The sequence below is a fragment of the Lynx canadensis genome, chromosome C1, assembly GCF_007474595.2.
Source record: "Lynx canadensis isolate LIC74 chromosome C1, mLynCan4.pri.v2, whole genome shotgun sequence".
Classification (NCBI taxonomy): Eukaryota; Metazoa; Chordata; class Mammalia; order Carnivora; family Felidae; genus Lynx; species Lynx canadensis.
In genome coordinates this window covers 33,474,970-33,496,603 of record NC_044310.1, presented here as the reverse complement: position 1 = coordinate 33,496,603, position 21,634 = coordinate 33,474,970, and the positions used below count along the sequence as shown (strand labels likewise).

Sequence of the window (21,634 nt, the reverse complement as noted above, 5' to 3'; positions counted from 1 at the left end):
GGCTCCAGGCTCTGAGCTGTCAGCACAGAGCCTGATGCGGGGCTCGACCTCACAAATTGCGAGATCACAGCCTGAGCCGAAGTCGGCCACTCAATCGACTGAGCCACCCAGGTGCCCCAAGATTCGAGTTTCTTCTGCTCTTAGGAAGGGGCTAAATGAGCCCCTGCTCAGAAAGTCTGGATTCAAACCTGCCCACGTGGTAGGCGGTCCCTGGGCCGGAAGGAAGCGCTGCTGGGAAAGACTCACCTTGCTAATCTCCGTCAGGGACATGGTGATGCTGTACAGTTGGTTCTTGCTGGTGCTGACGACCAGGGTTTCCTCTGAGGGGCTGAAGCACATGCAGAGGACATCCTGTTTGTCCGACTGACTCCGCTCATTGCTCTGTGGGTCCGTCGGAATCTGCCCAAGATGCAACACAACCGTCAGTCATGTTCCCACGTTGCCCGCGTGTCCTTGGGTTTTCGGAGTCCTCGCAGATACTTTCAGCTTACAGATACCCAGACGGGCATGCTGCCAAGGATCCCCCTCAGATGTGGACAAGGAAGGGCTGAGTCACCTCTGTTTCTGTGGGATTTGTATTCACCCTTAAGTGATTAGTGGCTAAGAGACAGCAGCAGCTGTAAAAAGGATCACTCTCTACATCGGAATTTGAGATCCCCTCCGAAAACAAGTGTTAGTTTAAATCCCGCTCCCGCCCACCTGTCAGAAGCCCAGTGCGGGTGCCACCTCGTCAAGCATGCCAGTGTGCACCCTGGGGCAGTGGAGGGGAAGGTGACAGCCCCTCTTCCACGTGGGGTGGGTGACAGGGCAGAGAAAAGACAAGGGGTCACACGGCGGCCCTGCCAGCAGCCTCTGAGAGGGCCTGGAGTTGCCAAGCAGACCTCACCTTAGATTTCCTTTCCCCACCACTGCTCTTCACCTACTAACCATCACACTTCTCGAAAGGCCCGCCCATACCACGTCCACTCGGTTCTTCATTCCTTCCACTGTGTCATGTACTGAAATGTCCTCATCAACCTTAGAAATGCCAGAGGCCCCTGCTCAGTCCTCATCTTCTGGGCTTTCCTAGATCCTGTAGCGGTGATGGCAGCACCTGCCTCTGGGGGGCCCAGGACACCGAGCTCTCATGTTTCCCTCCCGTGGCCTGGAGTTGTGTCTTCCCCCATATACCCCCGACTCCTTCCCGCCGTCATCTCCCCCTGCTCTGCCAGCACACTGAGGGCTCTGGGAGAGAGGAAAGTCCCGCCCCGCCCCGCCCGGGGTTGGGTGAGCCCTAATATCATCTCAGTGTGCTCACCAGGGAGCGTCCGTCTGCCGCCATATTCATCACACTGCGTAAGCGGAATGGGAGCCTACAGACCGAGGGCCTTGCCTGCGTCCCGCTGCTGTGTGCCAGCGCTCAGCAGCGTCTAGTGCACAGCAGAGCTCAGCGAAAGAGTAAGTGTGGCCTCGCTGCTCTCCTCCGGAGGTGGTGGGGTCCTTGGGGGAAGTGGCCGTGGCCGACGCCTCTAGCTCAGGCACCAGGCCTGGAGCCTGGCCCGTGGCAGGTATGAGACAGCCATTTGTTAGACGGGTGAATGAATGACCACCACATCTCAGTGTCCTCTGCTGGGCTCTCGTTCTGTCTCAGACTCTAAATTAGGAAATGTAAGGTTTGTCCTCAGTCCTCCTTTTTTTGTTCTATCTGTCAGTGATTTTGTCCAAAATGAGGGTTTCGGTGAAAGCAACCGTAGTGAAAATAATCACAATGATAAATTCTTTGAAACAGTAAAAATAAAGCATCAACTCTGTGCCAGACACAAGCTAAGCACTGTGTGTGTGTGTGTGTGTGTGTGTGTGTACATTGATCCCATTCCCAAAGTCTAAAACCACATTTCCAATGGATTTGCTTTATTCCAGTGTCTGGTCAAACATCAACTTCCTCAGCGAGGCCTCCCCGAGCCACTCTCTCTAGAACAGAACCCCCTCTCGCTCCCTGTCCTTCTCCTGGCTTTATCTTCTTCAGTGTTGAGCCCCATGTGACAATCTGTTCACATCTGTTTGTTCTAAGGACAGGCTCACAGTGTGTGTGCTTCCCCTCCTGCATCCCCAGCCCCTAGCACAGAGCCTGGCACATAGTAAACCCTCAATACATATTTATTAAATGAATAAACAAACGGAACAAAGAATTGTTAAAAATTAAAATTTTTAAAAAAAAAATTAAAATTAACAAAACATTTTTTTTTAAATTAAAAGTTCCCCTTGGTTCCCACTCACTTTGCTCTTACCCCCAACTTTCCTACCTGTGGCATCTTTCCCCAGACAGCCAGTCTCAAGGCCAAGGCGGCATCTCTACGAGCTCCTTACCTCTGGTCACCCACATCTACTCAGGGCAAGTTCTATAGGCTTAACCTCCGCAAAGGCTCTCTCCCTTCCCATTTTCCCTGCTATTCACTGCGGTGACTACATCTCACCACTTCTTGGCTTCAGTAGCAAAGCCTGATTCTTCATCGTGGAGATAATAACGGCTATCACTTATTGGGCATCAAGCATTTCACACGTGATTCACACAGGTGTTGCATCATCCTTCTGATAACCAGCAGGGCGAGGGGCTACTTTCTCAGAGAAGAAACAGAGGTTTTGCTGGATTCAGCAACTCATCTCAAGTTACTCAGCCAATAAGGGCAGAGTCAAGCCTGGCTCATTCAGAGTGTGTGTAGCTGCCTCACGTCCAGGGCCTCCGGATCCCCCGCCCCATCCCCACGGCAGGCAGATTGCTTTTCTTAAGTGTCATGCTTCTCTGCTCAGAAACAGGCTGCCTGTGGGATTACACACACGCTCCTCGGGCTGGCATTCGAGATCTTTCAACAGCCTCAGCTCCTGGCTTTCCCTTTCAAGTGATTTCAGCTCGTCTCCACTGGGGAGCAGAGTATCACCCAGACAAACCACCTGCTCCCCCCTCCGCAGTGCCTTTGTTCCACCTGTTCCTTCCACGTGCAACTCCTAACCTGTTCCCTCCTGTCAACTGTTACCCCTCCTCTAGGACCCCTCCTCAAAGATTGCCACCACACGCCGCCGAGAGCCTTCCCGGTTCTTCCCCAACCGCAGACGATCTCTCTCCACAGCACTTTGTATCACTTATCCCACAAACATTTACCGAATGCTTTCAAGGTGCCAGACAGTGTGTGCTTGACATTAAATATCAATATATATCCTAACACCATTTTTACAGGAACGCTAAGCTTCAAAGTGCAAATATAACTTGCCAAAGTTCTCTGCCAGAATTCAAATCCAGATCCTCCCAAGGTTAACCCCTGTTCTGTCTGCTCCATCCCCAAACTTCCCTCAGGACAAATGGCTCGAGTCCCCATTTCCACTCAGCGCTATAGGCCTCTCCTTCCACCAAACTCCCTGTCAGCGCTCTGCTGCTGGACGACACGTGCCAGGAGGACCCCAGTTCTCCCCTCCTTACCCGGATTTCCCTGCTCTCCCGGTAAATATCCTTCTCTTCCATCTTCTCAAACAGGAGAACTCTCCCCGGCCCAGCGGCACAGGCGAATCCCTTTGAATAGGCTGCAATGGCGAACACCTGGGGCATGGCCAGCTGGCTGTTGTTACTGGCCATCATGACCTGCTCATAGGAAGGGACCGGGGAACTGATTGTTGGAAATTCGATCAGGCTAGAAAAAGAAATCAGCATGTAAAGTTTACAGGCAATCCCAAGGAGAGGAGTTCAGCTAGGGATGAGAATGAAGGGCTGTCGTTGGGTGCGGGAGAAATCGCCCATTGCAATTCTGTTCCCCAGGCCCAAACACCACCCTTTGGCCTGCTATACAAAGTCCAGAGAAAGACTGGAAGGTTATACATTTATTTGGTAGTCTCACCACCCTTTGTGGTCGCCATTATTGTTGTTGCTAGCATTATTATCCCTCTTTTGTTTAGGAAAAAGTGGCTCAGAGAGTTTTCTAGGATCACACGACTAGTAAGTGGAAGGCCTGAGATTTGAATCTTGCCTCCCTCCCTTCCTCCCTTCCTTTCTTCCACATAACAAATATTTATTGGAATTATACTGTGTCAACAGTATACTTTACCATTGTGAAACAATGGTAAGTAAGACTGACACAGTTCCTGTCCCTTGAAGCTTAGAGTCTAGGGGCAAGTGCTAAGGACCATTAGGTGGCAGCTGGGTGGGATGGAAGCAGGACTTTCTGAGGACAGTTAAGGAGAGGTACACCCATCTGAGATGAGCAGAAGCTGAGAACTCCCAGCTGGTCTGAAGAACAAACAGGAGTATGTGGGTATGTGAGTGTGTCCAGAGGAGTGGGGTAGGTGGACCCACACATGACCAAACTCAGAAGTAAGAGTGCGCAAGATGTGTGTGGTAGACAGAGGCAGAAGCTGATGCTCCAGATGGAAAGAAGGGTCAGAGCAGCAGGGATGGGTGGGCCAGGTTCAGGAGTCTGGGTTTTATTCTATTTTGTTTCAAGTTTATTTATTTATTTTTGAGAGAGACAGAGACAGAGACAGAGCACATGAGCTGAGGACGGGCCCAGAGAGGAGGAGAGAGAGAATCCTAAGCACGAACTCACGAACCATGAGATCATGACCTGAGCCGAAACCAAGAGTTGGACACTTAACCAACTGAGCCACCCAGGTGCCCCTGGGTTTTATTCTTAGAGCACTGGACTCATTGCATGATTAGGAACACGGCAAACTGGAGGGCAGAGGGACTTACTAGGAAGCTCTTAAGAGAATCGTGAGAGAAAAAGGAGGTGTCATGGGTGTGGGGGATGGTGAGAAATGACAGACTGAAAGTTACCGAGGAAGAAGAATCTACAAAATGCCATGTGTTGAGGGCTCAGGCTCCAGAGCCAGGCAGACAGAGCTATGATCTTGGGTGAGTCACTTAACCTATTTGAGCCTCAGTGTCCTGTTCTATAAAATGGGCATGATAATATGTACTATATGGGGTAAGACTCAAGTAAGAATACACATAAAGTGCTTGAAGCAGAGTCTAGTGATACAACGGTATATTTCAATATGTGTGAGAGATGACCATTATTGCCTGAAGTAGAGGTAAAATTGACCTGAGCCCCCACTTTACCTCATATTCTTTTGTCATATTTACACCAATAACACTTCCCTGAGCTTCTTTGTTGGTCTGCTGGCTCCTTCCAAACTGCAAAGTCTTTGAGGACACATGTCCCCAGCATCTAGCAAGGTGCCCTGCACACGGCAAGAGCTCGGTGGCCATTTATGTAATTGAATCAATAAATTAGGCAGCCATTAGAAAATACATTTTAAAAGATCTGGAGTTTTGAAGACTAGTCGTGCTAAAAGGCTTATAAAATGCATGTAAACAAAAGAATTGTTGTAGGCTGTGGTCACAACTGTCCAATTTGTGCTTGAATATAGATGAACATGCGAAAGGCAGAGGGAAAATGAAAAGAGTTGACTTGAAGGTGGAGGGGTTCTGAGTGACTTTTAAAGAATCCTGTTTTTGGCACAACGCTATTGGTATGATGAACATATTTTCACAAGAGCACCAGCCCAGAGGGGCACCATTACCTCTCCGATTCCCGGATCACCTCCAGGTTCCTGGTCTCGCTGGTGGGCTCCTTGACCATTATACTGGTCTCCCAGCGTTGATCTCCAGATTCAAAGAGGAAGAGCCTGCCTGTATCCGTGCCGACAATGATCTTGTCTTCAGACACCCACGTGTGGGCTAGATAGTTTTGGGGTTCTCCCCTCTGAAAATTGGTTTGCTTCAGGGTGCCCTCGGCAAAGCGGAGAAGCTTAAACATCCCATTGCCAGTGACACAGACCTGAGTGTTATCCTGGGGATTGAAGCTCACCTGCAAAATGTAAAAGGATAAAAGAAAACTACTTATAAAACTAATCTTGGTGGAATTACTTCTCATTTTACTAATGAATACTTGTTTCAGGTAGCTCAGAGTATCCTTTAAACATCACTAGGGCATGATAAATTTTGATACCACATTTGATAAGAGCACAGATTCATTGTATTTGTGGGGCCCATGCATCTTAAACCAGGAAACCTACAAAAATCATTTTACAAAGGCCAAAAAGAGGATAAGCGGTTCTTGACAACAGCTAAACTCTGGGCCAACAAAGTGACATGAAGACTCAGCTGGAAACGCAGAAAAAGGAGGATCTGGTGGGTCCGGGGGAAAGGGAGTCTCCTACCAACTGGGAGGTACAGTAAGGGCAGTCAACTCACACCCCTACTAGATGGTGAGCAACTGACGGGCTATAACACCTGCATCTCTGTATTCCCGATGCGGGGTTCATAGCGGGCATCCAGCTGAATCTGTTAGGGAGGATGTGTGTACTCTGCTCTGAATAGGGATGCTGGACTCGGCCTCACGAAGGCCGAGACAAAATAATCTTCCGGCTCTCTCTGCCTCTGGTCTGATTCTGCAATCACCAAGCAACCTCTGATTACTAATTTCACCTCCCCACTTCTCTATTACTAGGGAGGAAATATACCAGATAAATAATGTGAGTGTTCTCGTAGTCACATGCTGGGTTATTCACTGGCCTCTGGTGAGAATAAGGGAGTCTGTTCCTGAGACGCTGGCTAGCTAATATCTCTGAACATGAGCAGAGCTGAGTTCCTGAACTTGTTAAGCTGAGTACCAGATCCCAGACCGGGGTGACCACACCAAGGTAAAACCTCCCTGGGACCCACTGCCTGAGCAGTCAACCAGCCTCCTCATGGGTCCTCTTCATTTTGCCCCCAAACAACAATGGAAAATTCTGTTCCCCACGTAACTGCGATTTTGTTGACACGTTCCTCAAGATCAACCACTTCATGTTACGTTCCTGAAATCTACCCACTGCCCAGCAATGCTGTTAGGAAGAAGACAGGACCAGCAAGACAAAGTGAGTTACCAATTCATCGGCTGGGCCTGTGAAAGCAGTTCTGGGCCAGGGTAAAGAAGAGGGGTACTGGAGTCTGAGACTCCTGACCCTGCCACTCACTACCCGTGTGATACTTGGGTGGGTGACTCAACCTCTTGGAGCCTCAGTTGTCTCATCTATAAAACAAGGATAATAACTATGCAGACCATATATGGTTGTTGAGAGATTAATTTAAAAATGCATATTACGAGGGGCGCCTGGGTGGCTCAGTCGGTTAAGCATCCAGCTCTTGGTTTGGGCTCACGTCATGATCCCGCAGTTTATGATTTCGAGCCCCGCAACAGGCTCTGCACTATCCGTTTGGAGATTCTCTCTCTCTCTCTCTCTCTGCCCCTTCCCCACTCATGCTGTCTCTCAAAACAAATAAACTTGAAAAAAAAAAAAAGAACTTTTCAAAAAAAAATGCATGTTAAGAAACTGGCAGTGTTGCTGGCACACAGAAAGCATTCAATAAAAGACGGCTCTTACTAGTTTTAAAACTTGCACGATACTTGTTATGTTGGGAGGTACCTGGTAGACAGCATTGTTCTGAGAGTCGGTTCTAATAATAGCCATTACTTTCTGTTTTTCCCACAGCCAATAGACAAGGTTTGACTCTGGAGGTGATGTCTGAGTCAACAGGTATTTGGAGTCTGGAGAAAAAGCCATGCTAATAAATCTCTGAACGGGAAAGTCAAAATTATTAAGGATTTTGCGCTTCCGGCAAGGGATGGATGACAGTTCGTAAATGGTGATGACGGGTTTTTCTTGCACGATCTCGGAGATGGCGAGGTATCGCCGATTGGGACTGATGGACAAGGCCAGCATGCCCTGACTCTTGTCTGAGCCTGCGAACAGAAGTAAAGGGGGATAATGAGGGCAGATCATGCTTTCACCGTGACTCGACATGTACCGGGCACAGTGGTGGCAAGGTTGACACATGGGAGAAAAGGCACAGAAACAGGTAACTGTCAATCCCTGCAGTCCCTTGGCCCTGCCATATCCGGGGTATTAGGAAAATGGCTAGGACGGGTACCTCGCAGAGGCTGAGGTAGGAGGAGAAGTCAAGGAACGATGCCAGAGGGAGGACAGGTGGGATAGAGTGCAGGGTGGGGCAGGGGGCAGGAAGAGCAGAGGTGTGCATGTGAAAAAGGGTACAGTGTGGCTGGGGCATCGCACATGAGCCCGGGGAAACCACACGTGGGTGTAGACGGGTGGAAGAGGGTGGGCCTCCATGCCCTGAGCAGCCAGCAGGCAGCGCCCCTCTATTTTCAAGGCTGAGACACCAACTGCTGGGGGCCCCAGGCTGTCTCACAGTTAGGTCATCTGTGTGAATCTGGCCAGTCTGCTGGACTGGCTTTACAGTAAAGCTTGTGTTCTCTTGAAAATCAGAGACGGATGCATTCTACCCCGACTTTTCCTGGAACGTGTCAGTGGTACCTGGAGATAGAGCAGTCATCTTGCAACCGTGAGGTAACAAGCACGAGAATAAAAGTTGTGGTCTAGAAAGCAAAGGCTGAGGCAAAGATGAAGGGGCAAGAACTTTATTTGGGAGAAGAAATCAGGCCCACATTATGATTTTCGTGGGTCCCTTCTTCCATTAACAGTAAAAATTAATAAAGTGGTTTAAAAAATAAGCTGGTAAAAATTGTATCTTACGACTGCATTAGTATAAAGAATATAATCCAGACTGGACTTAGTATTATTATACTCATTTTCTTGGGTCTCTAAAAGTATCATGGGCCCTGGGCTCTGTGCCTACTGTGCCTTGTGCAAAAGTCCGCCCTGATTCAAGCCCAGGGCAGGGACAGTGAGCAAGGCAGCGGAGAAGTGCTAGAAAGTGATGCCCTGGGCCCTGTGCTGTGTTTCCCAGCAAGCTGAAGGGAGTCTGTCCAGCAGCAGGACCTCTCTGGAAGGGCTTCAGAAGTGACCGTGCCTTGGAAAAGACCCTAGGTTTGGGGTCGCTGGAGACCTTGCATGAGAGTTTGGAGTTTATCACAGAGGCAAATGAAAAGCCACAAGAGTTTGGAGTTTATCACAGAGGCAAATGAAAAGCCACAGAGGAATTTTTGGAAGGGTCAGACGCATGTTGTAGAAAAATCCCTTTGGCAACTGTGTGGAAGACAGACCTTGAGGGAAGGAAACCAGTGGGCAGATAATTTCAAAAACAGGATGGCAGTGACAGGCGGTATGAAGGCTGGGATGGGGAGATGAGAGAGATGCCAAGTAGGACCCAGTGGCTGCCTGGGTGAGGCAGGGGAAGGAGAGAAACAAGCAATGATTGACGTCTGGTGACTGGGAGTAGGGGTGACAGCTGGGAAGGAACATAGGCCGAGGGAGTTAGGGGTCATGGCGAAGAGTATGTCCATTGTTTTTTATGGAAAACAGCCCATCCAAAGATTTTATTTTTACTCATGTTTATTTGGTTCTAGTTTTTTCTGATTTCATTTTTTTTTTTTTTTACACTAAAGTCTTTACTTCATCTCGGGGCATGAAGTAAGGACTTAGATTGATTCCTGTTTCCCAAATACCTAACTAGTTGTCCCAGCACAGATTCCTCCTAATGCTACCTTTATGATATATTCAATTCATTTACATATCTACATATATATAACTGGGTTTTGGGGATATTTATACCAGCACTACATTATTCTTGTAATTGTAGCTTTATCATGCATTTGACAATCTGGCGAGGTAGGGTCTTAAGGAAGAGAGGGAAAAAAAGGAAATGACAAATTCAGTTCTGGATATATTGTGTGTGAGGTGCATACTGTGGGACATTTAGGTAGAGAGATTTAGTGGACAACTGGATATGATTCTAAGGCTCGGAGGAGAGGTTGGGACTGAAAATGCAGACGTGAGGTAAGAGTCACCGTGGGAAGTTGAAACTGGGGGCATAGATGAGATTGCCTGGGGGAGGCAAAGGAAAACTTCTCCCTCTTTCCTTTTGTGCTTTCGTGCCTGGGCTGTAGCTGGCATAGCATCTATCCTGGTCATTTCCAAGTCCTGCTCCTTTGAAAACACACCTGTCTCCATGGCAATACTGAGAGCTTCTAGAGAGCACAGGCCGTGGTTTTCTTTATCCATTCATTCATGCAATCCACTCATTCAATCACCAGTGACTGGCACCAAATGGGTGCTTAATATATGTTGGCTGATTGCAGAGCTTGTAAAATGCCTTTGCACACCTAGTTGATGACGGCCACCTCCTTGAAACAAGTTCACCTCGTGCATGAGTCTCCTCCTATCTTTTGGTTCTTTTTTTTTTTTTATTATTTTTTTTAATTTTTATTTATTTTTGAAAGAGAGAGACAGAGTGTGAGCAGGGAAGGAGCAGAGAGAGAGGGAGACACAGAGTCCGAAGCAGGCTCCAGGCTCTGAGCTGTCAGCACAGAGCCTGACGCGGGACTTGAACTCACGAACCGTGAGATCATGACCTGAGCCGAAGTCGGACAATTAACCAACTGAGCCACCCAGGCACCCCATACTGTAGCAGGATTCTTGCACAGAGAGTCGCAACACCGAGGCTTCTCTTTCCATAAGGAAAAAACAAAAATCTTTCCATAAGGAAAATTACCCGGTAATTTTAGTCCTGGCCATGTGCCCTGGAGAACTCACACAAGTGGATGAGCGTACATACATGCAAGAAACTTTACAGCAGGATGCTTTGTAAAGCAAAAAACTGTTGTTTCCCAAATGTCCATCCACACTAGAATGGATAAATATATTTGGGGCATTCCATTCATATGATGGAACACCATATAGCAATAAAATGACTCAGTTAATATATATTAAGACGTATGAGTCTCAAAAGCATGATGTCAAACAAAAGAAGGTCTTGGCATATGTATAACCATGATTAAACTTATAAAACTTGGTAAATAGCAAAAACAAAGATCTATTTTCTATAAGGCCACACATATACATGGTAAAAGTATATAAAGAAATAAGGGAATAATTACAATATCCAGGATGGGGTGTGAGTATGCGTGGTGAGAACGAAATCAGGGAGAAACACTGGAGCTGGCAATGTTCTATTTCCTACCCTGTGTGGTGCGTTCATGGACCTTCACTTTATTATAGTTCTTTAGATATTAGATATTAGATATATGCAGTGCAGCAAAATATACACGATTTTGTAGGCATGTGTCAAGATCAAACATTTTGAATGCAATAAAGACTGGAAAAAGAGTGACTGAGTTGTGGAAATCAGGTATAACATTAACAGGACCAGTGTGAACAAACACAAATGTAACATTATACAAACGGTTATTTGTGATTGGCGATTAAACCTCCAGGGCCTTCATCATACACGGTCCCAAAACGTGATGTAATGAAGGTACCGAACTCTGGAAAGCTGTGCTAAACAACTCAAAAAGTGGCCCTGGAGATGACAAAGACAATGATATTGCAGAGGCATGAAAAGAGACTCTAAAATAAATTTTTTTCCATTAAATCAGTGGGGAAAAAAAGTACTTTTAAATTAACATCATTTTACATGTGATTTTAACGATGTATGTGTAGTTACTCTGTTAATGCAGGTGGACGTGTACTCCTTCTACCTTTATAAAACTATACGTATATTTAAGTTGGCCAAAATACTTAACTTTCTATAGTCTTGTCGGGATTATGGGGTTATATTTGGCACGGTCAAACGCATGCGTAGGGATGGAAAGGTTTTTTTTACCTGGAATGAATTTTTGCCACTTCTGATCCACATTGTACTTCACACAGTGATTTCCCGAAGGAAATATAATGATTTGTTCATCGAAGAAAAAGATATTGTTGGCCACGTGGGATCGAAGACCAAAAACATGCAGCGACTGAGCCACCACGGTCGACATGGTACCCGGCAAAGAGTTTGCTGAACAAGGAGCGCAGCGGTGAGCTTGGAGGCGCGCGTCGTCCCGCCCCGCCCTGCCCCGCCCCGCCCCGCCCCGAGCACGCCCCTGGCCCCGCCCCCGGAGCCTTCCTCCGTTTCCGCCCCCCCCCCCCCCGGCCCCCAGCGTCCCCCACACCCCCTTCCGCCGCGGCAGCTGTTTCTCCCCTTTCCTTCGCTCCCTCGAGGCTTCTTGCTTCTCCAGAGGACCCCCAACTACGCGCTCACACCTTTGGCGTCTTCTCTTTGGGTCACCAGACCACGCGTGTATCCAGGAGTACAACCCCTATGGGTCCCGAGCAACCCGGCTCTTTCGGACGCCGGAGCGGTTCCTATAGCAACGGCAAACCGGAAGTGTGGGTATGCGGCCGGAAGCGGAAGTCCCGGTGGGAAAGTTCCGCCGAGGCACCCGGCAGTCGGCGTTGGTGGGGCTCGGGTCCACGTGGGGACGCGGCGTGCGAGCAGGGGGCGGGGGGCAGGCAGCAGCAGCGAGAGGCGCCCCTTTCCGGCCGCGCGGGCCTCAGGCCACCCGGCTCCCTCGACTAGAGCGGACGTGCACGTTCGCTGCGACATGGACACCCCCCCGCTGTCAGGTTCGGACTCGGATTCTGATGATTCTCTGGTCACCGACAGGGAGGTAGGTGTCGGCCGGGCTCGCGGGGCTGGGCGCGGGAGAGGGTCCTCATTCCCCCGGTGCTGACTGCCGATTGTACCCTGCAGTTGCAGGATGCGTTTTCCAGAGGGCTCCTGAAGCCAGGCCTCAATGTGGTGCTAGAGGGGCCGAAGAAAGCTGTGAACGACGTGGTGAGCTCGGGCGCCTGGTCGGGGGGGTCCTAGGACACGGGATGCTCCCAAGGCACAGTTGTGCTTGGCGGACTGAGTTCTTGGCCCAGGGAAGACGCAGCCTGGGCATTGTCAGGAGGTCCGGATGTTGGGGTTTATTTAGTGCTTTGTCCGTTGGCCTGTGTCCTTCATACAGGCTCAGTGTCTGATGAATTTCCTAGAGTGGCCTGAAGCAGTGTTTGGCTGAATTCAAGCGGGATCTGGAATGGGTTGAAAGGCTTGATGTGACCCTGGATCCCGTGCCGGAAATCAGTGGACCTCAGTCAACCCCTGAGAACAAGGATCAGAAAGCCTTTGATCCGGAAGATGACTTCCAGCGGGAGATGAGTTTGTATGTTTGTTTTCAAGTGTGGGAGAAGGTGGGGGTGGCCCTGTTCGAGAAAGGGGGGAGGTGGGAGAAGCAGTGAGCCTGCAGTCCTCAGAAATTGTCATAAGCCTGAGAGTGAGTAGGAAGGCTTCTTTTTTTACTAAAAAGCTCTAGAAGATTGTTCCTGGTTGAGAAAAGAGCCCTTTGGTCCACCGGTTATAATCCAAAGTCTAATTTATTTTATTTTTAAATTTTATTTTGAGGTATTCAGTTTTAAAGTTTTTTGTGTGTTTTGAGTTAAACAGAAACTTGCCTCAGAAGGTTCTTACATGACCTTTTTTAAGGACTACATAAGAATTCATGATTGGTATTAGTTTTCTTTTTTTTTAATGTTTTTATTTATTTTTGAGACAGAGAGAGACAGAGCATGAGCAGGGGAGGGGCAGAGAGAGGGGGAGATGCAGAATCCCAAGCGGGCACCAGGCCCTGAGCACAGAGCCCGACGCAGGGCTCAAACTCACAGAGTGTGAGATCATGACCTGAGCTGAAGTCGGACGCTCAACTGACTGAGCCACCCAGGTGCCCCAGTTGGTATTAGTTTTTAAGTTAAGGGGTACTTTTAGTGTGGTCACTGTCTTAAACTAATTTATTTTTAGCAGAACTCCCCTTCCTCTTTAAAGAGTATACAGTTAAATCTCTCCTAGATACCAAGTTAATGAAGCTTTATTACATTTTCATTAGTGTGTGTGTGTTCTTGCTGGTGGAGGTCAGATGTTGAGCATTTTTCTGCCCCTGGATAACTCCAAGGTCATCCTCGATGGATAAGGCAAGCGAGAGGGAGTGGAAGGTCTCTCTCCCTTCGCTTATTTCACATTTTGTCCTACATCCTCAGCTACCGGCAAGCCCAGGCCGCTGTGCTTTCCATATTACCCCGGCTCCATCAGCTCAAAGTCCCTACCAAGAGGCCCACTGACTATTTTGCAGAGATGGCCAAGTCTGATCAGCAGATGCAGAAGGTAAGAAACAAAGGTTTTCTCTGGAAAGCCAAGGTTTTATACTTAAGTGTAGTCAGCTGGCTTATCTCCTGTAATTTAAAACAGACTAAGCCCACAGTGTTGCTGGGTGGTTCAGTGGGTTAAGTGTCCGACTCTTGATTTCGGCTCAGGTCATGATCTCACAGTTCTGAGTTTAAGCCCTGGGTTGACTGCTTGGGATTCTCTCTCTCCCTCCCTCTCTTGGAGATTCTCTTCCCCTCTCTCTCAAAATAAATAAATGAGCTTTAGAAGAAAATAAAAAGAACTAAGCCCAATAATAGGGAATTGGTTGTCAGAGGACAATTATCGTCTTGATTGCCTACTTCAGACTCATGCCAGTCACCACCAGTTAGATAAATAGAAGGATGATTTTTTCCTAGTTTAAGCATTTAAGGGGAGGAGAAGTACTGTAAGAACTGTGGTCCCGAGATCAAGATGGCCTTTTGCATTTCTTAGCTGGCGTGGTCATGGCATGGCATATAGAGAAAACACACTTCTTGTCCAGCCATTGCCAAGGGGCGGTGGTCTAACTTGTAAACAATTATTTTTCTCTGGGCATCAGTTTTCTGTAAGATGAGGGATTAACATATAGCTCAGATGTAGTATAATTTAGGGTTACATAGAACTTGATCCTCATTTAACTCTGGGAGGAAGAGAATTGTCAAAATTTAATCCCAAGATATATTCCGATAGTCCTATTGGGTCTCCAGCTGGATTTTAGGGAGCTCTTGTTTCAGTGGTACTTGGGGAAGCTAATCTAGAGACGAGCTCGGACACCCCTCTGTACACTCACACTGACACGTGCTTACCCCTTGACTGAAATCTGTGTGTCTGATGGAAAAGGCTAGGTACCTGGTACCTGCTTGAGTTTTTAATGTGCATGTGGTGTATCGGAGAAGGGGACTGAGGCTGCATGCTGGTTTGACCTTAGTCTGCAGACAGTTGGGTTGGGGAAAAGTTGGTTTCTCCTGGGAGAATGGCAAGCAGGCAGTTTTGCGTAGCGGAACAGACAGCACACTGGGACAGCACACTGGGAGTGGGGAGGTCACTTTTCAGGTCCACCATGGATACTTTTGGTATCTTGGACAAAGTGCTCAACCTCTGGGCCTCTTGTCCTCATGTATGAAACAGGACTTACAAGATTCCTTTGAGCTCCAGTTTGCAGAACCGGGAAGATGTGCTCCCTGCTCCAGCACACCCTACGTGGTGGTCAGCCCAGATTCACTTAACATGAGCTGACAATATTTTGTGTTTCAGATTCGGCAGAAGCTGCAGGCTAAACAGGCCGCCATGGAAAAGTCTGAAAAGGCTAAGCAACTGCGAGCGCTTAGGAAATACGGGAAGAAGGTAAGAAGGAAGATGTGGGCGCACGGGATGAGGCCGAGTGTTTGTCAGGCTGGGGTGACTGGGTCAGGTCTGCTTCCGTGCCCTGTGTGTGCTCTGTCTTGTGTTTATTATCTCACCGTGGGGAGTATGTGCTCGTATCCACGAGCACAATCTTCCCTTGACACCAGGGTCTCACCAGGGGTAGCATGGTAACTGTAGGCGATTCATTCATTCCACTGGGCCCCATTTGCTCATCTGTACAGTGAAGAGGGGAGTCCAGATCAGTGGAGTCCCAACCTGACCACAGCAAAATCACCTGGGGAGGTTTTTCAAAACAGATTTCTGGGCTTCAGAATGTCTGGGAATCCGGGTGTTTTTTCTTCCCTTCCCCGTCACGCCCCAGCTTCTCAGATGATTCTGAAATGCATCCTGCTTTGAGAATCACTGGCCTAGATGATGTGAAGTCCTTGAAAGAACCATATTATTGTGATCCAACTGAGAGGGAAAAATGGCACCCATGTGCTTGAACTATGAACGTCTGAGTTCTAACATGAAAAAAACCTCAGGTTAAAAAAGGGCAGGCATACCATGAAACTCTTTGGTTTTTCTTTGTTATTTCGTGGTTATTTAGGAAACATGATGACAGGAATTGAAGTCAGGGTTGTGGGAAGAAGGGAGTGTGAGGAGGGTCAGCAGAAGTGTTCGGACCTTGTCCGCGTTTTGGACATAAACGCTTGTGATCGGGGTGCCGAGCTGCTGTCCACATTGGGAGTCACTTCACTGCCAGATCCTCAGCAGAGTAAGAGTAGATGAGTGTCCTGTCCTGTGCGGAAGGGCAGCTGCGTATTTATTGGATTGATCTGGTGGTCGATGGCCGAGGCCAGCTCAAAGACATGGGCATTTGGTGTAACAATCTAATTTGTCAGAGCCAAAGAAAACGTCACTGGGGCCTGTTAGCTCACTGTTGCTAACTTGAAGAAACCTCATAGCAGCGATTCTCAACTGGGGATAATTTTGCTTACCAGGCAACATCCGACAACATCTGGAGACATTTTTAGTGTCACATCTCCATGGGGAGTGTGCTACTGGCATCTAGTGGGCGGAGGGCAGGGAGGCTGCTAAAGATCCCACAGTGCGCTGGGCAGGCTGTCCACCCCCCAACACGGAGTGATTCCTGTTCGAGCTATCAGTAGTATGGAGATTGAGAAACCCTGCCTTTGAGTATTGGCATCTTCTTTTGTCCTTACAGCCTTTTTTATGTTTTTTGGGAGATTGTTTCTGTTGGTACTTTCATGCCTCATAACGGAGTGGGTTTGACACTTAATCTGCTCACATATAACGAACGGAGAGAATTGGGTGTAGACCTAGACGTGATTTGCCGTGATTTTGTAGGCAGGATGGTGGAATGGGGTAAGAGTGCAGACTGCCTGGGTGTGAATTCAGCTGCGTACTTTCCCACTGTGTGACTCGGGCAAGCTGCTTAACTTCTCTGTGCTTCAGTTTCAGGGGTGATAGGGATTTCTACTTCACTGGGTGGTTGAGAAGATAAAGTAAGAATATGCTTAGAGCCTTAGCATAGTTCTGGCACACGTAAATGTGCGGTGGTGGTGTTAGCACATCGTTGTTACCGAAAGCATGTAGGCTCTTACAGCGATGGTCTGGAGTGGGCATAACGGCCCTGTGTTCATGTCCAGGTGCAAACAGAGGTTCTTCAGAAGAGGCAGCGAGAGAAAACACATATGATGAACGCCATTAAGAAATATCAGAAAGGTCAGTATATCTCTGTCCTAAGGATATAGGGAGCAGGGGTAGCTGCTAATTTGAACACATACTGCTCTGGAGCCTTGATTGATTTGCAGCCACAGGGCCTAAGGTTTGGGGACGGTGTGGGGAACAAGATGTATCTCTTAAAGTTAATTTAGCAAGTAACAATCTTCTTTCGAAGCTCAAGCTCTTCTTAAAATGAATGTGTCAGTGCTGATCAAAGTACCTCTTCCCTCCCAGGCTTTTCTGATAAACTGGATTTCCTTGAGGGGGATCAGAAAGCTGCTGTACGGAAAACAAAGGAAGGAGCCAAAGGCCAACAGATGAAGAAGGGGTATGAAGGGTTTTTGTTTGGTTTTGTGATGGGTGCTGGGCAAGTGAGTCACGGGCACGGCAGCGAGTTCCACAGGAGTGGCCTCGAGTTGAGAGAGCACAGTGCTGCCTGTGGCCGGGGCTTACCGGCCCATGTGATGGGTCCTTTTAGCCGTATCAGTCTTGGGAGATTAAAGTAGGGTGGTTTAGGGGGCACCTGGCTGGCACAGTCAGTAGAGCATTGGACTCTTGACCTGGGGGTCATGAGTTCAAGCCCCACATTGGGTGTAGAGCTTGCTTTAAAAAATTAATTAACTAAAAACCAAAAAAACTAAAGTAGGGTGATTTAAGGATTTGGTACATTTTAAGTGGATGCTCAGTAAAAGTTGCTCACGGCATAGACCGAAGGTTCAGGTCCAGAGCCTGCCACTTTGGGCAGCTTTGAGCAAGTTTTACTTGACCTTTCTGAATATTTGTTTCCTCATCTATGAAAATGAGAAAATTGTATGCACCTCATACCATTTTGCAGATTAAAAGGGTTAATGGCAAAGATTATTATTTTCTTCTTAGTTCACCTTTATGCATCCCTAGACCCCAGGCCTGGGGGAAATGATAATTTCTGTAGAATATATGAATGCTATGATCAAGGCATTTGAGGGAGTAGTGTGGAAGCACATTTTAGAAATAGCTGACCTGGTCTGGTGATGAGGGCGTGAGGATGGCTCCCTGGAGGAGGGTGCCACCTGAGCTTAGTCTGAAGGATGAGTAAGAACCAGGAAAATAGGAGAGACACTGGTTTTGGCAAGAAGGAAGAACACGAGAGAGTGAAAGCATAGAGGTGAGAACAGCAGTTTGTGTATGAGGGAAGAGCAAGCATTTGGTGCCACTGGGAGTGCGGTGTGGGGCAAGGAGGGGTGAAATGTAGCTGGAGGGGGCCCTGGGCCAAGTCACAGAGACAGTGTTTGCCTTGTTGAGAAACTTGGGTTTTATCCAGTAGGCACTGGGGAGACATTGAGGGCTTTACTCAAAATTATGAGTAGGTCATATTCATGTTTTTGAAAAATTAAGTGTATTCGTATAAAGGATGGACTTGAGGGGGGCAGGATAATTGATTAGGGGGCTATTACAAAAGTCCAGAGAGCAATGATAATGACCCAAAAGGGGTAACGGGGGCAGAGAAGAGAAAACCGATTGAAGAAATATTCAAGAAGTTAAACTAGCAGCACTCAGTAATTGTGTTGGGTGTAGAGAGTGAACGAAGGAATGAATAATCAAGGCTGGCTCCCAGGTTTCTAGCCTGGTGGCTGAAAAGATGTAGTTCCACCAGCCTCAAGTCACGCTTTTTTTTTTTTTTTTTTTTTTTTAAGTAGGCTCCACACCCAACGTGGGGCTGGAACGAATAACCCAGAGATGAAGGCTCGCATGCTTTACTGACTGAGCCAACCAGGTGCCCCACCAAGTCATTGCCTATATACAGGAGGTGAAACCAGTCTAGGAAGGGAGATGGCATGTGATTTTGGGATATGTTGAATTTGAGATTTCCTGCAGGAGGACAAGTTTTAAAATTTACTATTTTTTTTTTTTTAATTTTTTTTTTCAACGTTTATTTTTTGGGGGACAGAGAGAGACAGAGCATGAACGGGGGAGGGGCAGAGAGGGAGGGAGACACAGAATCGGAAACAGGCTCCAGGCTCTGAGCCATCAGCCCAGAGCCTGACGCGGGGCTCGAACTCACGGACTGCGAGATCGTGACCTGGCTGAAGTCGGACGCTTAACCGACTGCGCCACCCAGGCGCCCCTAAAATTTACTATATTTGAATGTTAATTGCATGTACTATCCTTGAAGGGAATAGAAACAACTGAGGATGATCTAGCAAAAATTAGTTAAAATAGAAAACTCTTCAGAGAGAAGAGGTGAGCCACAAAATGTATGTGAAACCCTTCCTAGTTCTTGCTTTGTTTTCTTGCTCTAATGGTTAACACCATAAGTAGATGAGCTTGCCTGCGGGATTTTTAGAGTAAGAATGTAGGGCCAATGATAAGATTCTGGGTAACAGTAGTATCTAAGAGATTTTGCTTAGACAGGAAACTAGGGGTAGTCGTAGGCCGTTAGACTCATCAGGATTTGCAGTGCTGTGGGTGACCTGTAAGCTGGCATTTTTCCAGGCCCAATGCTAAGCGACGCTATAAAAACCAGAAGTTTGGTTTTGGTGGAAAGAAGAAAGGCTCCAAGTGGAACACTCGTGAGAGCTACGATGATGTATCCAGCTTCCGGGCCAAGACAGCTCATGGCAAGGGCCTGAAGAGGCCTGGAAAGAAAGGATCAAATGTAAGTGAGCCAAGGGGTCACATGAGGGGCTGGATCACCTCCTCTCCCATCCCACACCTACCCGCTCCCTTCCTTTCCCTGGGGCAGAAGATCAAGCTGCTGTGTGACCACATGCGGTATTTTCTTGTTCCATAGAAGAGACCTGGAAAACGAACAAGAGAGAAAATGAAGAGCAGAACACGCTAAGCAGCATCTTTGTATATGAGGAACCAAGAGAAAGGGATGCAGACTTGGGATTTCACAATACAGTTGGATCATCTTTTGGTTTCTTTTTGTAAAAAATTCTTTCATAAACTAAAAAATTTTCAAAGAAACACATCCTCTTGGTTAAAAACTCAGGACTAAAGGATTGAGAAGTTACTTTTATGTATTAAGATTGCTGTTTATTGATGATAATTTAGACTCTGAGCCCAAATTGCCTTCCTTTTATGATAATTGGAGATTTAATGTATACCTTCCTCATCCTTCCAGGTAATTGTATCATGGGTTTAGATAAATCAAGAATCAGTGTTTATACATTATCATTGTTAAAATACCAATCACTGTCAAACTAGTTGTACTCTGATAAAATTTCCTTTGTGATACAGCTTTTGGGTTTTCCTTGAGTTGATTATCACCCTTATTTTCCTGTGTGCCTAATTTTCCTTGTATATCTTTATTTTTCCTTAGATCTATGTCATTTTAACCAGCTTATACTTTTCTGCTTCAATCTAGATCTGTCATGCAGCTGTCACCTTGTGTCTTCTATACCATCTACATCATAGCTACATCTTAGCTTATGCCTTCCTTTGGTGTGTACCATCTTCTGGTATCTTCTAAGAAAGGGGAACTTGAGAACTTCCTACATTTCTGCAGTTGCCTTTAGTTTGGCAGATGGGTATTGTCCCAACAATGTTGCAGGCATTGCTTCTTTGTTTTGCTGCCTCCTCTCCCCACTGAGAAGTCACTGCCCTTCCCTTTCCTTCTTTCTGGAAGCTTTTCTTCACCCAACGATCTGAAATTCCATGATAACATGCCTTGGTGTGGGCCTGTTTTTATTCTTTAATTAGGGTGTTTAGAAGGATGCAGGTTCTTCAGTTCTGGCAAATTTTATTTGATAAGTTCTCCCTATTTTCTTTGTTCTAATTCTGGAATTTTTGTTAGATTGTGAAACCCTTCCAGTGATCTTCTAAGTTTGTATTTTCGTTCTACTTTAGGGGAAAGATTCTTTTGATTCTTTGTCTAATCATTTATCGAGTATTTATTTTAGCTTTCATTTTCCATTTTATTCTAAGCATTCTTTGTTCTTTTATCTCATAATGTGAATTATAGTTTTGGTTTTTTTAAGGCTTTTCTTCTGTTCCCTTCATTCTGTTTCCTTGGGTTTTCCCCTGCCCCACTTGTGCATTATGATCCCACTTTTTCATGTTGAGCCGTGTGGGTCAAGAGCACAGACTTGGGCCAGACTCCTGGGTTTGACACCTGTTTCTGCTGCTTACTTGTTGTTTGACCCTGGGCACATTAATTTTTCTGTGCTTTGTCATCTTTTTATATACATGAGAATAATATCTACCCAAATGTCAGCATTAAGTGAGTTAATATATGTAAATGCTTAGACTGTTGCCTGCCATATGATAGGGAGTTTATACCTGCTTAGAATTATTTTGCTGGGGGGAGTTTCTTCACGTCAGCCTTGGTGGTACATACTTGAGAGGTGCTCAGATGCTGCCTGGAAGCTACGCATAGGTTGGACGTGGGTGGGCAGGCCACGTTGCATGTTGGGTTTTACTCCGTGTTGATAGGGAAGTTTACCTGTCCTCCATCTCTCCGTTCCAGTTTAGAAACTGTATTTTAAGGAGGCTAGAAAACTGAGAACTGTGTAGTCTTAAGCAGGAAAAAAATTCATTTTTACATTGTTTCCTTGTGGGATCATTGTCCAAAAAAGGACATTTCTGGTT

The 21,634-nt window shown here is 47.0% G+C and overlaps 2 protein-coding genes across 2 annotated transcripts in view; one reads left to right on the top strand and one right to left on the bottom strand.

Moving 5' to 3' along the window:
- CFAP57 (cilia and flagella associated protein 57) overlaps positions 1 to 11,997 on the bottom strand; it is a 79,813-nt gene extending 67,816 nt beyond the window's left edge. The window contains exons 1-6 of the mRNA XM_030325101.1: positions 11,922 to 11,997; positions 11,591 to 11,767; positions 7,435 to 7,751; positions 5,548 to 5,834; positions 3,452 to 3,659; positions 247 to 399 (exon numbers count right to left, since the gene is read on the bottom strand). Coding sequence (XP_030180961.1) covers positions 247 to 399; positions 3,452 to 3,659; positions 5,548 to 5,834; positions 7,435 to 7,751; positions 11,591 to 11,747 — 1,122 coding nt within the window. The 5' untranslated portion in view covers positions 11,748 to 11,767; positions 11,922 to 11,997. The remainder of the gene's footprint in view (positions 1 to 246; positions 400 to 3,451; positions 3,660 to 5,547; positions 5,835 to 7,434; positions 7,752 to 11,590; positions 11,768 to 11,921) is intronic.
- Positions 11,998 to 12,237: 240 nt separating this feature from the next.
- EBNA1BP2 (EBNA1 binding protein 2) lies at positions 12,238 to 20,283 on the top strand. The gene is made up of 9 exons (XM_030325103.1): positions 12,238 to 12,419; positions 12,503 to 12,586; positions 12,787 to 12,956; positions 13,825 to 13,948; positions 15,224 to 15,313; positions 16,987 to 17,062; positions 17,297 to 17,390; positions 19,535 to 19,697; positions 19,833 to 20,283. Exons 1-9 carry the CDS (start codon positions 12,354 to 12,356, stop codon positions 19,881 to 19,883), a joined length of 918 nt encoding a protein of 305 aa, XP_030180963.1. The 5' UTR covers positions 12,238 to 12,353; the 3' UTR covers positions 19,884 to 20,283.
- Positions 20,284 to 21,634: the final 1,351 nt, after the last annotated feature.